Source organism: Helicoverpa armigera, chromosome 17, assembly GCF_030705265.1.
Source record: "Helicoverpa armigera isolate CAAS_96S chromosome 17, ASM3070526v1, whole genome shotgun sequence".
In the NCBI taxonomy this organism is placed as follows: Eukaryota; Metazoa; Arthropoda; class Insecta; order Lepidoptera; family Noctuidae; genus Helicoverpa; species Helicoverpa armigera.
In genome coordinates, this window is record NC_087136.1 from 8,305,944 (window position 1) to 8,327,220 (window position 21,277).

Below are 21,277 nucleotides of genomic sequence, written 5' to 3' on the forward strand. Positions count from 1 at the left end.
TAAGATCAATGATTCCTCCTTCCAAACCTTATCCCCTACAAAAAAGGGTTTCATTTAAAAGTGAACTTACTTAAGGGACTGGTGAGATTCGCGCAGAGCATCCTGGAGGAAGCCGCGGTCGTAGGAGAAGTCCACCTCGCAGAAGGACACTACAGCCATCAGGACAGTCTGGAAACACCACACGAAAGAAGGTAAGTAAGAATAACTATAACAATATACAACGTAAGCATAGACCGGTTTTTTTATGATGGCAAAAATCATCAAATGAACCCTCCGACTTTGAGTAAAAAAATCCATCATATTCCGTAAACCTTTTATGTACCAGGGCTACATAAAACTCGGTTACTCTTTCAAACAATCCCGCAGGGATGCAGGGCTGTTGGGCCCCACTGGGATTACTGACATCTCTTTGAGGCTTATAGGAAGTATAGACAGGCTTGTGTAGATATTTCAAGTTGTAGTTTAATACACTCAGCGGCACGGAATCTGGCCCAAGCACATTTGGGTCTTATAACCATTATTTAAATGAAAAATCAGAATTTTTATTTTAAAATTGTTTAATTTACTCATTTTCCAAAAGAAAATGACTAACAGACAACAGAATTGTGAGAATTTTCATTAAGTTTCATTGAGTTAGAAAACAGAGTCCTTTACCGCAATAATCACCAAAAACTTTTAAATTCAACATTTTTAACAAAACAGAAAGTTATCGAATTTTAGTAATGGATGTTTCTTCCTCTTGATCTGATGACTGCCTGCATACGATCTGGCATGCTCTGGATCGTGTTTTTTATCTCCACCTGAGAGATCTCCTCCCAGGCAGCTACCAGCGCAGTTTTCAGTTCACTGAAAGTCCGTGGTGAGTTACGACTTGCTTGGACCTGTCTTTTAAGCATGTTCCAGACATGTTCTACAGGATTCATGGCTGGGTTTCTTGCAGGCCAGTCCAATTTTTGAATACCGACCTCGAACAAGTAATCGGTTACTCAAAGAACTGTGTGAGGTTGAGCATTGTCCTGCATTATACGAAATTCTTCACTTCCTATGAATCCCTGACAGGGTAAAACATGATTTGGAAGGATCTCTTCAATATACCGCACTGTTGTCAGACGACTTTCGACAGCCAATAATTCAGTACGGGCTTCTAAACTTCTGCCTCGGCAAACCAAGATGGACCCACCATGAAAACCAACTGTTTGCTTGGTAGTGGTGGGAAGAAACCATTCTCAGCGCTTTCCCCATTCACGTTCACGGCCGTCTGGAGCTCTTAAGACGACTCTGCATTCATCGGTCCATAAAATTTTACTCCATTAGTCATGCGTCCAATTTGCATGTTCTCTTGCATACCTAAGTCTGGCTACGCGATGGTGCGGGAGAAGTTCCGGGCCTCGAGTTGGTCTTCGAGCACGCAGATCCCGTTCCTCTATCCTTCTTCTTATTGTGCACTTATGGACGTTGACTTCTCTTGCTGTTTGCAAAGGCTGGCGAATCTCTAACGCAGTGAGAAACCCATTTTTCATTATTGCACGTACGATAAATCGGTCGTCGTGCGCCGACGAACACCTTACACCCCCACTTTCTGGTCTTCTTGTGTAAAGGCCAGTCTGGTCATGCATTTTCTATGCATATCTTTCACTTGTACGCGGTGCACTTAAAGTTTCAACCATCTTCCACTGCGTACGCCCTTGACGTCTTAGCAACTCTACTTGAGCAACTTGAGCTGCTGTAAGGGTAATTTTCAGATCAAATTGTGAAAAAAAGAGAAACAAAAAGCGATCATAATCATTATTTTTTTTGGAACGTTCTTAGTACTTCGGCAATTTCTATCTGAATTTAAACTTAACTTTCTGCTTTGTGTTCCAACAACGGAATCTGTTTCTAGTGTTATAAAAGTTAGACAGACACACATTTTTCTGTATTTAAATTAACAAATACGAAAGGACTGACAATATGTCATATGAAATTAGAAGTTAAAACAGCTATCTGGGCTGATATCCACTTGTGTTTGTTTGGGCCAAATTCCGTGCCGCTGAGTGTATAAAAATTATAGATTTCTGAGAAATTAATCATCAGGAAGCAAAGGGACTTTGCTGTAGTGAGGAAGAAAATACAAATTCAGCCACCACTCTTCAAAAACCAACAGCACATACATGGAACTTGGATCGGAAGGCAGCTAGCGCTCTCTCGTCAGCCGCCGACAGTTGTCCGTGACGTCGCAGCACGCCCAGCTTCACTGCTGACTTGATCACGTGCTTCACCAGCTTCTCTGCCTCGCGCTTCTCTAGGCGCTCCCGGAGGACTGTTAGAAACTGGAAGAGATGGAAGAAGACATTTGAAGGAGTTATGTTTCAATGTTGACTAAATAAGGCTAACAAGTGGTGGCAAAGTTATGGAAGATGGTGGTAAGAATAGCAGATGGTATAGTTTCATAGACTATGCTGTTTGGGGCAATAGAACGATAGATTAAAATATCTGATTCCATCTATACCTAGTTTATTTGAGTCCGATGCTACTGGTGTCACACCAGTAAATTTCATTGAAAGTACTAGTCTAATTGAAGATTTATTAGTATTCCCTGTGAGCAAAAAGCAAATGCCATCAAAACTATTCAAAACCAGTGCCATCATATCGCAATTTATCAGTTTAGGGCTGCCTTATTAACGCAAACCTAATTAAAAATATGGACATAAGTACCTGGTCCAACAGTTTGGCAGCATGTTCGTCAAGCACAAGCGCCCGCGCACTGGCGGAGCCGCCGACGCGCGATAGGAACTTCTTCTGCGCGCGCAGCGAGATGTCGCGGGCGCACCACGCGCCGCCTTCCATTGCTGAAACAAGAGATAGAGCACGTAAGTATAGGAAGGTTATAGGAGAAATATGATCCAATTTAGAAAGAAGAAGAAACGTTAAGGTAACGGTTAGTTTAAATGGGAATAACGAAGATGAAGAACGAACGTGAGAAGTCGCAATCATAAGCAACCGATAAGAATAACACTCTTGAGGACACATATTCTCACATATAACACAATGACGATAAAAGTGAAACATTTAAATAAACGATACAAGATAAGCAATACCACACCATTACTAGAGCATTCAATTCCGCTCATGAGAACAAACTTTTTGCAAATTCATCGTTCAATACACACATGATTATTCGTAATTATTCATCAGAAACTAATAAAAGCAAGCGATAATCACACGATCGATGATTCATTTTAAATAAAATGGCGACCCAATTAGCCTAAATTGGAATTGCTAATGATATACTTACGCTATATGAAAGCTTTATTGCAATTTGATCTGGCTAAATTGCTTGTCGTATTAATTCAGACTATGAAATTGGTATTTGCGTTGACAGTAATGTATGCAGTACCATCTGCCCACATCTGTCAACTGGGCTCGTTACAATTGCCTAGAGGAATTTATATCAATTCTGTGCAATGAACAATATTGTTTCCAATTGAATCTGCTTTAACTAGGACATTGCATTGTGGAGTGCTAGTTTCCATTGCATCTGTTGCTCTCTCTTCATGATTGCTATCAAGGTATTTTGCGTATTTACCATTCGTGTATGAGGAATTAGATAATGAAGCAAGTTAGCAATCTGAATCACATATGTGTGAATGTATTTAGTGTTGTGTGTTTTACTTCTAACGACAACATTGAATTTTAGGTTCATTGATACCTCTCTCAAATTGAATAGTGTTCATTTTCATTCTCTTAACAAATATTAGTAGATATTCCCTAATATCTAACATATCCACGAAAAACCCTAAAATAAAGTTCTTTCGTAGCTACTCAGCGTTTTTCGATCGACAATTAAAAAAAAAACTTAGGTGTGTATGTAAACAAGAGACTCCCTTTGCAGTCGGTTGCCAAGGGTAACCGCCATGTTAGGAGACAGATGGTCGGCGGATATTGCGAGGCCGTGGCTAATCTGCCGCGAACTTATGATACTAGACTTAAGCTTAAGTTAGAAATATTTTAATTGATTGATTGTTGTAATGATATTGATAGAGAAATCAACATCAATGTCTAAGAAGACATAATGTTTTAGTGAAGGAGCTTTAATAGAAACCTATGTACTCAATTGTTGATTAAGATTCAATATGTTTAACCTTGTTCAATTATTTAAATGAAACTGACAGATCAGCTGCTCAAGCAGCGACACAAAAAGGCAGATGTTAATAATTGAATGCACTTATACGGTCAAAAAAGTTGACTTCGTTGTTAAAACGATAATTTTATTTTGCGAAAGTAAAGATGGTTAAGTCGAACTACGATTGTGTATAGAAACTAAACACCTATTCTGATGCCAAAGTAAACTAGACAGAACAATAGCGATACACGAGAAATCAATGCAAAAACAATAAGCAGGTATAAGTAGCCTAGCAACCAGCAGGTAACAGGTAAAAAAACAGTTCTTTTTAACATAATCCTCACATACTTGACTCACGAAACGGCCGATTGGGCGTAGAAACAACAATTTGAAGAGTTGCCAAAACCGATATAATATTTTGTACATGGCAGCACTGGGTACGTTGGTAAAGGATGCTGGCTGAATTTCCAACTAAAACGTTTAAATGGAATCTGTTGCAAAATTTCAGTAGTTTCATTTTAGTGTCGGATTTGGATATTCGTAGGAAATGTGCAATTCTCTTTTTTATTTGCTGGCATTTAGGATTGAATTTTGCTATCAAGTTAGTACACAGCTCAACTTATTGTTCTCACAGCAAACGGACAAAGGTGTTCTGTCAGTACCTCGACTCTTTTCCCCATAGCAAGTCAAAAGCATCAGTAGTAGCAAAACTCCTTTCTCATGTCAGAGTACATCAATATAATATGACATTTTGCTTACTGCTATGAACCAATTTTGAGCTGTCACTAGACAAATGGGAAAACCCTGTACCCAATGTGGCTTTTGAATCTAGATCCACTTACTCAGAAGCAGCATTTGCAGTCACGACCAATGAACCAGTGGTCGTATTACTCATCGCTACAATATACTTACATACTTTAACTTGTTAATAGTTATTTCGGTATAAGACAGAACAATGCGTATATTTTTCAGCCAGTCATTTCTAGTGCTTTGCTTAGTCACCAAAAGTTCATTGTCAAGTATACAACCAAGGACACAGAGCTATTGATTGGGTTGTGAATACGTTAAACTTGTTTAATGATTTTTGACTATTCGTCGAAACATTAATAATTATTATAAAGTCGATATTAAATTAATCTTCAAGCGATTTTTCATTAACAATGTCTTGTTGAACAAAAAGTATATAACTCTTTAAGCGCGATCACAAACAAACGTAGAGTGTAAAAATGTCTACAAACATTTATTTTGTGTCTGGTGACAAATCCAAATAAAGCTCTTGCTATTAAAATTCGTATCGAAAAACCTTGAAATAATTTACCTCACACAGATTCAGTTCAGAACTAAACCAATGATCCAGGCAATTCGGAATATTGAGTCGATAAAACGGCAGTTGACAAAGAAGTTCCAACGATAGGTATAATTCTGTTGAACCAGATCACAATTATCGATAAAATCTCAGGCGTGAAGCATCGCACTGATTGAAATGAATCGCGTTCCGAAGTTACCCGGCTGAAAGTTTAATTAACCTGTTATATAATATTGAAATATCTGGACGCCAGGAAGGTAAAATGGATATCGCTTTGAATATTCAACTGTTATTGAATGTCATTCGCTATGTTTTGCTTCTGTTCCATCCATTTTGTGTTGTTACATTTCTGCGAACAGTTTTTCAGCTTTATTTATTGACGCATTTTTTTCTAAGGGCACCAACTAGCTACTTTTAAATCTATCTATCTATTTCGTATTGTTTAACAGCTGTTTGTAAACCACATGAGTCAACAGTCTAAATAAAAACTCTAAATACTCAATCAAACAATGACTAACGTTGCTAACAGTGACTAAGAAACACTAATTGTTGAAGAAATTAGAAGCCTATCACAGCTGGATAGAGTTCAAAACCTACGAGCTATGCAGCTTAAACTTCAAGTAACCAAACTGATGACTAAGCTAGTAATTTTCTCTGTGTATAAGTATAAATATGGCGCGCCCATATAGAACTTTCCGCCGGAACCTGATAAGGTAATATTACCATATAGCGTGCTTCAGGAGCCTTGAAGATTGGAGGGGTGCCAAACGGCCTACCTATACGTTGTGGACTTACTTTACACTAGTTTTGAGTGGTTATAAAGGGGATGAAACATAGTTGTCTACCTGGAGTTTATGACAATAGGTGTGCGAAACTTTCTTATGGCGGGGATTCAAACCCGTTTCCATGAATATTGCGGTACTGAAAGCGAAATATGTGAGAGGATCCAGTACTATATCATAACTAAGCGTCATGAAATTATACATTGCTCTTAGGTAAATGAGAATGGACAAGTGTATCATGTAAATGAGTTGAAAATGTCATATAGCGAACTTGCCTTCGGCATAGATTTGATGATAGTGGTTTTATGGATCCAAATTGACACGTTTATGGAAACTCCTGTATCAAACGAAGCCAAGGCCCAACACCTGGCATAGCATAAGAAGTAGCCTTAACCAAACCTTCATTTTCTCCGGAGGTATTACAATGTCAAGTTCGCCACAATGTCAATGTTCTGATTTAGCCGAGACCTTGTTACGGTCATCGTGATTACGGCTTTGCGTAACTTACCGACTATCCCGAAAGGCGGGGAGCCTAGATTACCGGTACTTTTTTTTAGATTAGGAGGGCCTTGGCTGTGTTTTTGTGGGCTGGAAATAACGCAAGGGTATAATCAAATGGGTATGGAGACTTACTAATATTGCTAGTGACTCTCTTATGGATGTACAGGTGAATAATAAAGAAAGGGGATTAGAAACATCAGCAGAAAATTCAGAATCTCTTCAAAAAAGAGGTACAACAATTATCGAGACATACAGTCACATAGCTCCTTAAACATGCATAGATCGAATCTCCCTTGCAAAAACCTACAGAACATTAGTCTTACAAGATACGCGTGCGATCGGAACTTGCCTAGAAAAAGGTTCACCTCACATCTGTCACTGGCAGCCACGTGACTTGCTTCACAGATCCTACCGTATGTTCGAAACGGTTGATTTATGCTTTATGCCATCCCAATATTCTGTCTGTTGTTTTTACTGACTGGAAATATAATTTTGAGTTTAGAGTCCGATACATGCACTGTCAAATTCCTATCTCTGGTAAGCAAAACAAGCGATAGGTATAATATTGGGGACAGCGTTAAAGAATATTGTATGTATTCACTTCTTATATGTTCTAGGTAAGAAAGCATTAATCGCCCTTCAATTAATAAATACCTGAGCTTTTGAACTTGAAGAATCAGTCATTCCCATAAATGATGGTAAAAAGTGAGAAAACAAACTATTTTTCTGGAACCAAACTAAATAATTAAGTACCTACTCTGGTTATTGGGATTTAAAATACATATTATTATTGATATGAGGAGACCTATTGTTTTTAGTTTGGGTTAATGTGAATTTACTTAACGCAGTTTGTGGTGAAGCTTAGTTTGCAATGTAATAGTATAATTATTGGTTTTTGTTTGCAGTTAGGGAAAATTAAACTATTTATTTAAGTGTAGTTAAACTAACATATAAAGTGAAAAGGCTACGTGACTACTCAATTTCATTAATGGTTATAAACATTTTTATATGAATCACCTTTTGTTATTTAAATTGTACCATATACTACTTACTTAATTATCAATGAATATGACCAAATGTAGAGATATATTACTGAAATTCCAATAACACATACAATTTTAACTGTAGGTAATTCTAAAATTTTTCAGTTACCTCAAAACATCAGAATGAAAGGTCCTGAACATAATATTCCCAGGGGGTCATTAACCTTATGAAAACAGTAAGTAGGTACTGTTGCTACCCTTTTTTTACTGCCTGCTGTTTTTAGCGTGTTCACGGACCCTTGCTTCCAATAAGCTTCGATTTCATCAGCCCCTAATTGTTCACGTTGCTTTTAAGGTTGTAGGTATTTAGTTTTTAATGGTAATAAAGTTTTGCATGGATTCTCTATTTTAAACAAATAAAATTTCTTTTGAAACATACGTCAGAAAATTTTCGTCACATCTATATTTCTCCTTTTTGCCATCGATAATGCCTTATACCCATTGGTGTCCTCAGTGACACCCAAAAAGATATAAATATATTTGGGTACTTCAGATAGACAATCTGAGCGACATATATTTCCATTTATGATATTGGGATATCAGCTATTGACCGTCCCTCTTACGCGGTGTCCTGCGTGAGCGACGAACGCGACGCGACGCGACGCTGCGAACGCGACGAACGCGATCAACTCTACGGCATTCCCTACATGTGGCCTATGTAACACTCTGCGACGAGACGCGACGTAACGCGCACTTGTTTTGAGGGCGACCAGATGCGACACCACGATCTATTCAGAAGCGGTGATCGCGGTGAAAAATTGTTGTGGGACAAAAAACATAAACATTATTGAAATAGTTTATTAGTACAAAGAACTTGAAAGAATGTTGCTGTCTGTACTTTAAATATGAACTTTCAAGCAAAATTGTTCTGTACTTCTCCATGATTTGAGAAGTAATGATCACAATCACGTAGGACATTTGTCGCGTATAGCATCGCGTCGCGTTACGTCGCGTCGTGTTGCGTCCCGTCGCGTCGCGTTCGTCGCTCACGCAGGACACCGCGTTAAACAATGAGCCTTAGCAATAGGCCAATTTCCAAACACAACCCGTTCATATTCCAAGATAAGCTGAAATTACTGAATATAGAGAAATAGAATTGTAGTCTCCAAATCTAGTTTACCCTTAGAATATCGTTCCTCTAGACTAGGCACAGACACTGTGACCGTTTCCTTCGGTCCAGAAACAAGAACGAATTACTTCCAGTATTGTATGGAGCCTAATCACTCTGCTTTACTCCCATACCTTTATGCAGGGAAAATCTGACTACCGGTGTTGCACAAGGTCTGTAGCCCTGCATGGTTGATTTTATTTTTTTAATTCCAAATTGCATCACACAACAATCTCAAGAGAAGTATAAGGTACATTCTTGCTATGGGGAAAACGCCCCGTTCCCTACATCCTTACCCTGAAATGACCCCCTTCAAATCACTGTAACATCTATCAGCTTCCTATAACACACAACCATACACTATGGTAACGAGAGAATCAGTTAACCCTTCATTGTCGATACAATCGGGTTCTTGGATCGCTCACGTATATTGTCCCCGTATAATGACACATGTATTTAAATAACAATCGGGCGCATTGCGCATCGCAAACAGGAAAGTACAGATATGTTCAAAAGTATCAGGATCAAGGTTCTTGAGGTTTTGGTCGTATTGGAGTATTTAGTCATCTGTGGTTCTGGTTAAAATGAAAGTTAATTTGAATTTTGAAATTCGCAGAATTTTTGTGTTGTTTGGCAAGTAAGTACGAATAATATTGCGGATTATATAACACTCATTAGTTTAATTTTATTGGTCTGCAAAACCCCATTGCTGGATTGAGCGATAGTGTACATTCGGTTTTTCCGGTCATGTATCTAATAAATAAATACAGATCAAAAAGTACAAGTCTAATATTTGCACAGTTTTAAGTGTTAAACGAGAGAACCGTAGCTGTGAGCAAATCCCACTGGACTAATATTATTTAAACTAAAAAATATTGGTAAAATATTGTTCTCAACTGAGTACACTGGCTTATTTACTGAAAACCATTTGTTTTAGCTTGCTCAGGCGTTGAGGGTGGATGTTATAATAACAACTAATATTTTCCGTGTTACCTGCTCTTTTACAATAATTATAATTAATGATGTCATAAATGTTTATTATCATGAATCCTTGCTCGTGCAGTACATAAATAGTTACCTATTTACACGACATGCGGTGGTTTTATAAGCAATGGCTATAGCAACTTGCCTATAAATCTGTCAAAGGTCATGGAGAAAGTAAGAATACTAGTAAAATTTATTTTGGATTCCACAAGACAAACCAAATTCACTGTAAGGGCCATCCAGCCTTTAGTCATACAGATTTGTTGCGGTCATGCCAAGATTAATTCTATCAATATTCAGTATTATTACATATTATTACATACTTGTAGGCTACATACAAAGTTGACAGGAATCATTATGTTGTCATAAGCTTAACCAAACACTGTTTTGAACTAAATACATGGTCTTGCTTTTAAATACGTGAGTTTTTCACCATATTCAGCCAATATCCCCAAATCACCCATACCAGAACTATTGAAAAAGCCAACGTTTTTTCGTCCCACTTTTATTTTCGTACGGTAGCTACAAGCGGCCTGGGGTCGTGTTTAAGGCAAATAAAAATAAAAAGGGTCACCCCATAAACACTTGCTTACACAAACATGGCGGAATATAAACAAAACTCGGCCGAAATTCTGCGGTTCCTTCCTTAGTAAGTAATCTTATTGAAATTCACTTACCATCCTAACGTAATAAAAACATCGAGACGGCTAATAGCTATTTTAATGAAGTTTGGCAATGCTTTTATATGGTTAAATTAGATTACTTTTTGGTTTCACGAAAAATAAAAGTTTGAAATGTCTACTGAGTAAAAAAACGATCTCCTTTTTGAAAAGTCAATTACATATTTGAGAGAGTTGAAATGAATCCAAATACGCTAAGCAGGTATACAAAAATCCATAAACCTCAAAATATACTTACAGAAGTTGAAGCTCAGAATTACTTAGCATACAATGCACATGACATGTCAGACTGGTTTCAATTAATTAAGTGAAAATCCTCAAAAACATAGTGTTTGGAACTGATCATCCCCATGTAATTTGTAAAAGGAGTACACATAAAAACGCGCTATTTTTATTTATTTTTCTAATACATACATATTATTTAATCAGGGTATTAAAGTGCTATGATCAGTTGGCACCTAAAGTAATCTCGAACCGTCTCGTGCCAACGTTTCAAAGCACTTTGGAGGCCCTTGGCAGCGCTAAAGAGCCTCAATTTGTTCTAAATATATTTAAGCAAGCAAGATATCATCTTTTTATTACGCGTTTCTCTCGATATAAGATCCTAAAATTGAAAATCGAGACAAAACTATTTATACTACACGTATTTATATTTTCAGGATAACTCTACCATACCTATATGTTTCCAGTTTTGTTTTTTACATTGCGTATTACGTAAATTGTTTACCACACTTCATAACTAATACTTACATAATTCCAATAATAATTAGTTATCCGCTATCACTTACTCTGAAATCAACAAACACGCATTTCCCTATCATTTTCCTTATTTACTCACTATTAAGCACGTCACATTATCCAAATCTATGGCTATTTCATCATCATCCTGACCTTATCCGCATTTAATTTAGGGTCGGCGCAGCATTTTTTCTCCTTCCATACTCTTCTATCTGCCGTCATCTCACAAGCAACATTTTCTATGGCCAGTTATCGTTAGAAATATGCACACCTATAGAAACATAGGGTGCCTAAAAGTGTGTATTCAAAGTTTAGTCAATATTAATATAATGTGAAACGCAGTACATTAACTTTGTCCATTATAATTCGACCTTCGCGGCTCGCCCAGGAAATTGCTCCCTGGGGTAGTCGTTAACCCCTTAATAACACCACTATCTGCACGATTGAACCGAAAAACCTTTTTTTGTATTCGCCATTTGTAAGTTTTTATATTATTTTATTTGTGTTTTTTTAGGAGTTGAAGGGCGAAGGCCACTTACCTATTTCTAAAGACATTTCTTGCCTACATTGTTATTTGCTGGTAAGAGACAACTGTTGTCACAATTGTTCCCCAAATGTCCCAAAACACAGCTGAGATATTTCATGTACATACCCGGAATGATTACCCCGTCTCTTATCTCTGCAAAATTACAACAACGCAGCTGATAGTATACGAAGTGATAGTATTAAAAGTTCTAAAGAAGCTTCCACTTGAATGATTTTAAAGTTGTTCTTTGCTAATAGCTGCATTAATAAAACATGTTATAGGTACAACAGATGTGTGTACAATGCAAAGAATAAACTTTCTCATAAAAAGGAACGAGCTTATACATCCTTAAAACGGTTACGCTCTAGGCAAAAAGAGGTCCTGTAGTAAAAAGGCCGAATTACTTTTCCTACCTTCAAAAGAAAAACGATAAAGTAGGGATTTATCGTTATAATTTACAACTGGTGGAGGAGAAAACTTCTTTTTACGTTGTTCATCGAACTGTTAAGGTACCCTGTTTGCCTACAGATTTTTCAACTCCTGAAGTATTTTATGGATAAACGTTTTTATAAGTTTTCTTTGCTGCGGAGAAGTGTGGATACAAGAGCACTTATCAACAAAAAGTCAATGGTTACCTGTGTCTGAAACCCAAGTTGTCAATTGAATTTAAGATTACTTTTGAAGCACGTTGGTGTCACTTTTAAAGATCAAAAGTCCATATCCAAAACTTAACTCTCTTGCAACGGTGAAGTTGTCTTCATTAACATCGTTTTTAGATACAGAACAGATTCCTAACACCGGTTTCTTACAGAGATAAAGGCAAAAAACAATAATCCAAGACAAGAAACACTGAAGAACAAGACAAGTCGCGTCAAAGCCAATTTAAATAATACATACAAACAAGTCTTCTACAGTGTTACTTTTATCTAGAAAATGAAACTACGGCTGCAGTGATTCGCCTTTCAACTCGCTTTGTTTTCAGTTGAAACGAGTGAAATGCTGCATTTTCATTATAACTACAAGGGAAATTAAATTTGATACTCAACCTCGAGCGAGCAATCACGGTAACTTTCCTGAAATTGATATTGAAAATTGCTATTATATTTCGTACTAGGAAATTCATATTTCACTAATTGGAATGGAAATAACAGGAATTTACAAACTTTAAAAGTAATTTGAGAGGTAAAATGTGTAGCTTAATTGGCTTTTGAATTCTTGGTATACAAAATCAAGTTAATATTACATTATATTTAAATTCCCTTCTCTGTTTTCAATGTGCTATTTTACATCGTTGTTGTGTGACAAAAGAAATGGCTAAGTACCTGGAAATAATAAAGCATGATATAATCTTGACCATAACATAATTACTGGATACTTATTTATTTTATTTTATTTATTTATTATACTTTTTGCACACATTTTACAAAAAAAACAATGTACAAAGGCGGACTTAACGCCTTAGGCGTTCTCTACCAGTCAACCTTTAGGTGGAGGAGAAATTTCATGGCAGGTGCACTAAATATGTATATAAGACACATCGAAAATATATAAACGTACAGACTTATTATACATACATACATATATATATATATATATATATATATAATACTAAATAAACTTTAATACATATATAAATAACACAAAATCAACTTATTCAATTAATTAACATTCAAACTCCAATTTTCAAATTCGCACCCTTCAATAAATTCGGTTCTCTCACCATTTACATATTCAGGGTTCTGTCCAAAATCCAAAACTAAGTTTGACAGCTAACCCCTAGCTACCTGTCATATCCGGGTTTATTAATAAACGACTACAGATTCGGAATTCCATTGTGATTACAAATATAACACTTGTTTAGTATATTCAGGCATGAAGCCTGTGTATTGTGGAGCTAAGAACTTGCACGTGGCAAGAAAGTTTATGAGTTACCTTATGTAAGGAGTTATTATTCAAACACCTGCCGTATTATTGTTAAGAATATATCGTGGTGTTGCCTCGTGTGAACTACGTATTTATTACATTTCTGGAGCTTAAGAGTAAGCATCTGCTCGCGTCATTGTAATACATTGCGGAAATTAGTTCCGTAGTTTCTAAACATTTTCTAATAGAATGGCTAAGTATCATTTATCATAAGGGTACAGTTAGCCTTTCCTCGTACTAATCATAAAGTTCTCTGTATGATTAGCAGTTTATAAATATTCAATGACTATGTATTTGACGAAGGGATCACAAGGAATGTGTCAGAGTTGAAAAGAGCTACATATTTTATTCGGAAAAATAACGTTACTGTTAAAAGTATAAAATTGAAACAAAAGGATTTAATTTACGCAGAAAAAGCTCCGCTTGCATAAAACCAACGTTTCAATTTAAACTGGCGGGTCCTACAGATATAATTCCGAAGCGTTTCATATTCAGCTGAATCCTGTCAGTGTCCTTTCATTGCTGGGTCCCGGCAGACGAGACCATCATTAACGAATGTACAAAGATGAATTATTGCTGAAATTAACACCCAAGGGTCATCGTACCCTTGGTTTATGTCTGAATTTATGGAAACGCTTTGTAGATGGGGGATTTAGGGTACTCTGACTTGTTGTGTAGCTTTAATTCTTGTCATTATTCTAAATCGTAAAACAGATTCAATTTTCACCTAGGTATATCTGAACACTCGTTATCTTGGTAGGTATAGTATTTTTTAAATCCCACCCAAAACAAAAATGTGAAAGGCTGCCAAGTTCGATAATATGGAAATCCTTCGCCTATAAAAGAAGTGAGATCTGAATAAGTACCAAGTTCCATACACATACCTCAGTTAAAAATAGTTACTTTTTAATGATGTTACTTGGCAAGTTTTCACACACCTTGTTATAAACCTACTAAACGCAATGAATCAAGTATTTAATTTTCTATTAAAACTTGCCAAGTAACATTAATAAAAAGTAACTATTTTTAACTGAGGTATGTGTATGGAACTTGGTACTTATTCAGATCTCACTTTATAGGCGAAGGATTTATCGAACTTGGCAGCCTTTCACAGGGATTTCATTATTTTGTAAGGTTGTTTATTTTATTTTTTTTATGATTAAGTTAGTTAAGGAAATGTCTCATTTATACTATCTTTCAGATTTTTGAATATGCACTATGCAGTATGCTTCTTACAAAGAAATGAACTAGATTAACTAAATGGACTAGATTTACCAACTGACTGACATTACATGTTATCATATATTATGTGTTCGTGGATCAAAGTTACACATTCGTTATTTTCGAAAGTGACTCACACTTGGCCGTTTTCAGATTTTGACTTTGACTAAATACAAACCTTTGTAACGAATTTCAGATCGGTACGACCATTCGAAGATATATTATATAAATATAGATAAATTTAGTTCGTTTTAGTTCCTTAGGGGTATAAATTTACACTGGGTATTTTACACCTTCATTATTTTGAAACCGACTCACACTTGGCCATTTTCAGATTTTTCCCTTTACCTTGACATAAAGACCTACCTCCATGCCAAATTTCAAGTCAATACGACCATTGGAAGTGGTCTAGGTTTTTGATGAGTGAGTCAGTGAATCAGTCAGTCAGTGAGTGTATAGTAAAAATAGCGATTTTCTGACGTCAATATCTCAAGACCTACAATAGGTATATTAATGAAATTTTGTATTTTAGATAAGTGAGGGGATCTCAACAGATACTAGAAATTTTAAAAGTGTAAATAAAATAGATTTTGAGTTATAAGGGGGTCGAATTTGGCCCGAAATGGTTCGTGTAATATAACCCACGGCCGGTGTGTCGCTTTCTTTGCTCGAACTTGGCGGACACACTGCCGTGTGTCTAGATAAGTAGGTATTCAATATAATATTTTATTATACAATATTGAATTCCTTTGATCGTCACAAAACAAAGAAGCGAGCATAATTAAAAGTTTGAAAGCTAAGCATTGGAACTTTTCGCTACGGCCCGACTACACTTGACTATACTTTGTTATCGATAAACAATCGTTATCTCGATACCCACAAAGACATTCGAGTACACTTAAGGGAACAATGGATCATTACGGGACAGCCCTAGGAAGCCGAGGGTTAGGTCATCGACCTCGGTCCGAGAAGACAATTAAGAACAATGTTTTGTTAATTGGAGTAAGTGAGACTTTGAGGTTCAAGTGGATCGCTGGTGCTTCCGAGAAACAAAAGTCGAACAACGTAGTTGTTTGAATGAATTCGGCAGTTTAACATGACTTGGAATAACTGAATCGAGCTGAACCAAAGTACCTCACGTGCTCAAGAATTTAGTTGAAGTTAAATAGGAAAATATGTATGTAAGACGTTATTTGGAAGCTATATAGTTAATGATGTAAGTATTAGAACTTTCCTATTCCCAAAACTTTTCAGACGAAGCTCATTTGTGTCAGAGTGCCTCTGACACAAATGAGCTTCGTCTGACCTTAAAACTTGTTCAATGTCAATATAATTAAGGTACTTTCATAAGTGAATAACTTTTACTCCATAAGTTGAAAAATCCCTCCCTCCCAATTTCCCGTGGAGTCGAGTCGAGATAGCGAAAGTTTTGTCGAAACTTCGAGAAACTTGTCAACCGGTGTAGAACAAGGGTCTTTGTTGATATTGTGATTTAGAAGTTCCTTTTTTATTATGAGGGTTTTAAAGGTATTCCTTCCTTCAAACGGTAGGAAATTTGAATATATTAATAAATTATGCTATGCTTTTTAATGATTATGTTGGAACGGTATTCTAGTCACCAGTCTAGTTCTAATTAGCTTGTATACGAAACAAGTTGTTGAGATAAAGCTAGTGGAATGATTTGCATACATTTCTAATTTCGCTTGAAATACACACAAAAGTTTAAGATCATTTGACGCGATTGCCTCACAAAATACTTTTGTAAAGGACCTATTCAAAATTCACGCTGAGTCTGGGATTCTTACAAAAAGTGTTTTAAGGGCATTTCCATTTTAGGATTTGTAGGCAGTTCTCCCGAAATGTAGGGCAATAAGCAAATAATGAAGACCATTCTAAAAGAGAACGATATTTGTTCAACCTTTTTTCGTTTTACGAAATCATAAATTTTGATTATAGCCCAACATGAGATTTTCCTCCTCAATACACTTCTCTTAATTGAAGTGTTTCTAAAGCTCGGTATTGAGAAGACAAGGTTTCTTTACAAGGAGTTGATAAAGTAAATATTTGCTGGAAAATGTCGGTGTATCACAGCTTGTCAAACGAGTTGCCATGAATGGTGGACTCTAGTTCCTGACACGACCTAGTTTTATCTTATTCATGACTCTTGGGTAAACAGCTCTCTGATATGGAATTTCCAACACAGGGAAATATTTCTGTTTTATCAAGAAGTCATATTTTAACTGGATAAAATATAAAGCATCGATACAAAACAACAGCGTTTTACTAACATATTTTTTGGCCGATAAGCCCCAATTATTTAGTAATTGACATCTTTGATATCGATTTGGGCCACTTTGAATAATAGACGAGTACTAACTACCGATTCGATCCAAATACACAAAGTATTTCAAGCGTACAAAGTTTCTGACAGCAGCCTCATTGTTTTGAGTTTACGTCCCTCAATTTACGCAACAAAAATGTATATTTTCTTCTATAAACAACAAGAAAAAAGTTAGACGGCAGCGGAAACTCCCGGGGCATGAATGATTCACAATGTCCCTGACAGCCGCAGTACTTGAATATTTATTATTTCTATTGCAGTCTCAACTGTCCTTTCCATTCCTTTTAGTTTCCCTTTTTCAGGACAATCGATAGGAAAGCTGCTTTCATATTACTCATAATTGTGTTCATGAATAATAGAATATCAGGCAAATGTAGTATTATTTTGTACTCGTTGGTATTCTATTAGCGTTTGTCGCATAAAGATATTATTTCGTGGTCTTGTACGTCTTTATGTCTGTCCCTATCAGGCCTCATTTCTTTCTTATTATTCATGTAATATGATTTAGGTTTTTTCTTGTTTTATGCGCATATTATTTTCTATGAGAGCCTGCGGTCTTTCATGAATAGCAAACGTAGTTTTGTTGTACTATACTTTTTATGAATGCTTGGCAAAAGTCGCTCGATTTTAATATCACACGAATATAGTGGTAACAAAATGAACACAATGGGGAGTTTTCACATAAATTGTGTGAACATAGAAATTGGAGAAGCACGTGAATTAGTGGCATCCACGGTTGTGTCGACCACCGGTGTAACAAGTAGTGACGTGACAATGGAGCGCTAAGCTGAATCCGCAGATACGAGAAATCTTGTTCTGCTAAAGACATGGTTAGAATTTACGGTGACTTGCATGTAAAATATGGCTTCAGGAAATGTGCTATAGCAAAAAAAAAATAAGCTTGATTTTATTTCAAGATTTTGTTTTGCCATGTAAATTATCCGCAGATTAACTTAGTACAATATATAAGTATCTGCATAATCCATCAGATATATTTTTTATCCAATTAGTGTAGCGATAATTTGGCCAGCGCATATCCGCTTACATCCGTGGATATATACGAAGTTCTAGCTATAGGCACATCACTAGTTGCGTGACACACGCCACCATATCGATCCACGTGCTTCCACGGCGAAACCGTCCCTAAGTGTATAAAATAGATTTATTTATAAAAAGCCATGGCTAAGCCTACCGTCCCGACATTCGGTAAATTGGAAGTATAATAAAATAACATCACTTGTCGAATTGCAATAATTTACAGATAGGCCTGTTATATATGAACGAATAATGTGTCTGGTAAAATATTAATTAGGTAATTCAAAACATGAAAAGTTCTGATTTAGTGAAACATATCCAATACGTACAACTTATAACTAAATACAAAAATGTTTCGTTTTACTTCGTAACAAGATTATAATCAGGAACAGAAAATACGTCGAAGGAAATCCTGCGATAAAAGTTCCAAGAATTCAAACCACTTAGATATTAGTTCCAAGGAAAGAGGCGACCTTCTTAAAAGGCTCACAAATAATTAATTTACGAAATACTCATTACACTAATACTAGTTCCAAGTATAACTTTGAATAAAGGTGATGTATTAAAATTAATAACAACAAATTAAATATAGTAATACTAAGAAATTGTAAAGGTTGCATGCATTCAATGAGTAATTCTACGAGAAATAAATGTTAAAGTAAGTAAGTAAGTAAGTAAGTCATTCATTCCACAATGAAGGTGATTACCGATACAGTTATAATATGAGTATAAAAACACAGAGAACTTTAATGGAATATAAATATAGTAGTATAGAGTCGTTAGGGAACCTTGAAGCAACTTCTGTTTCTGAATGAGCTTAAACAGATTATTTTACAGTATTTATTGTTTCCATTTAAAATATTATACCAGTACCACCTTATTCATCATCTATTAATATTTCAATTTTATTCAGAACATTCACAACATTCTCTTGATGACATTCTAGTAAATAAAAATACTTATTTGTTTATTATGCGACTCATTCGCGACAAACCTAAACCTGACGCCTGTTTTTGGAGGTAATTCAGAGACTTTTTACAGACTATTGTACCCGGAATTTCTTATAATATTTTTCCATTCTCCAATCCCTATTAAAAACTAGGGACCTCATAAAAGAAAATCGCCTTTACATCTATGAAGCATAAAAGATAAATAGTCCGAAAGCGACACACTGTTCATATCTTTTCCTAACGGGAGACAGCTGTAGTGAATGATACATCGATGCTCCGCCATTTTTTCTCAGAAAACAGGAGTACCCTTAAAGAAATTAAAATGCCTGGATATTTTTAAAAAAGTAAACAGTATGACCGATCGCCGTACGTCAAAGGAGACCGATTGCGTTGCTTCTACTCAACTAATTGGACGTAGAATAGCGATAAACTGACATGAAATATTCTATGACTAATGGATTAACCGACCTTTATTTAAGTGGTATAACTGGTACGATGACGGTATTGTATTTAATAGTTTTAACCGGCGGAGAATTTGAAAGCACCGTTGTGTGTACCTAGTTGAAAAAAGCTTTCTTGATTGAGTGAATCTATAAATGGTACTTTTTGGTGCACCTTTGGTCCACCGTGCAGCAAGTCATTTTACACTAGACACGTTTGCTGAAACGTAGTTTCGATAGTTAATTTTATATAGAGCTTACAATGCTGTAGACAGGTCCAAACTTTTTTCTAAAACGAATACTGTGTAGAAAGCAGGGCTAAATGTGTAAAAGTAAAAACCGATTGAAAGAAAATAAAAACACGTTCGCTATAAAGAAAATGCTAATTTATATCAAGGTGTTTTCTTTATCAAATAATGGCTTTTACTTTCATGAAAGTGATTGACCTCATGGTCGCGACCGTGAATGTCTTTCACGTGGCCTTTGGGAGGGGAAATCATTATTTAACCGCTATACCGGAGTCATATTTACCGATTATGTTCGGTAAATAAACAAAAGTCTTCTGTTTTTCTTTTATTTTTTTGCTAATTTAGAACTTTCACTTCACACTGCACTGGCGATCCAGGGAAATTTCTTCCCGTACCCGGACAAAATATAGCGTATGTCATGATACTGTAGCGGGTGTGGGGGATACTGTAGCTTTCCAATGGTTAAATATTTTTTATAGGTTATAGAAACTACTGTTCACAGCATTTAGGGTACCAAAACAAACAAAAGAATATTCCTCTTGTTATATGTATTCGTATATGCCTGATTTAACTGTTTCAGATGTTAGAGTTGACGTGTTACGCTGTTATAAAATAGAAAGTTTTAATATGGCCGATCACATAATCGCGCACAATAAAAATCGATTCACAAAATAGTTTTTATTACTTAATCCACTGATTCTTTAACTCTAATCGAGACATGAATGTGAAAAACGTGGTTTTACTAAAGATAAAAATATCCAAATTACCTCGTGTTTCCATACTTTGTATGGTAAGTCGTAAAGTCTGTACAATAGCCGTAAATGTAAAACTGCAGTTTGTTTGTTTGTGTTTGCGTTTCGTTCTACTGAGTTTGACTAGCTATCGTGTCTGTTCTGTCATAGGGGCTTATGAAGTTGGCACGTTTGAAATTACGTGTAACGGAATGCAACAGGACTATAAAGGTAAATTACAAATGCATGATGTGTTATTTATTTATACGGGTGTTAATATAAGCAACATAGTTGTCTAATGGATAAGCAGATGATTTGTTTGGAAAACATTGTTGTTACATTGTTAGTGGTTACAATATTGCTAATAAGAGAGAAAGGAGCTATTAAAATTAATTTATAGCTTTCTGAAACGAAGAAAAATTCGAAAACGGTATATTAGGAATATACAGTAGACTACAGCATGAAAGTAGTTGAAACGTTCTAGTACTTAGCTGAACTATTTCCACAGAGGCACAAAACAAACATTAAGCTGATCAAAACCTTGCTTGTTTCCACGAACAAGTTAAATATTCAAAGGTGAGTCGCGTCTACTCATTTATTAGTCTGAGGCCATTTGTC

General features: G+C 35.9%; 1 protein-coding gene across 2 annotated transcripts in view; it reads right to left on the reverse strand.

Moving 5' to 3' along the window:
* The window catches only part of LOC110384266 (tumor necrosis factor, alpha-induced protein 8-like protein 2 A), a 50,909-nt gene that overhangs the window by 3,664 nt on the left and 25,968 nt on the right, over positions 1-21,277 (reverse strand). For both annotated transcript variants that reach the window (XM_064038922.1, XM_064038923.1), the window contains 3 exons: positions 2,695-2,828; positions 2,151-2,309; positions 71-168 (listed from right to left, as the gene is read on the reverse strand). In XM_064038922.1, coding sequence (XP_063894992.1) covers positions 71-168; positions 2,151-2,309; positions 2,695-2,828 — 391 coding nt within the window. The remainder of the gene's footprint in view (positions 1-70; positions 169-2,150; positions 2,310-2,694; positions 2,829-21,277) is intronic.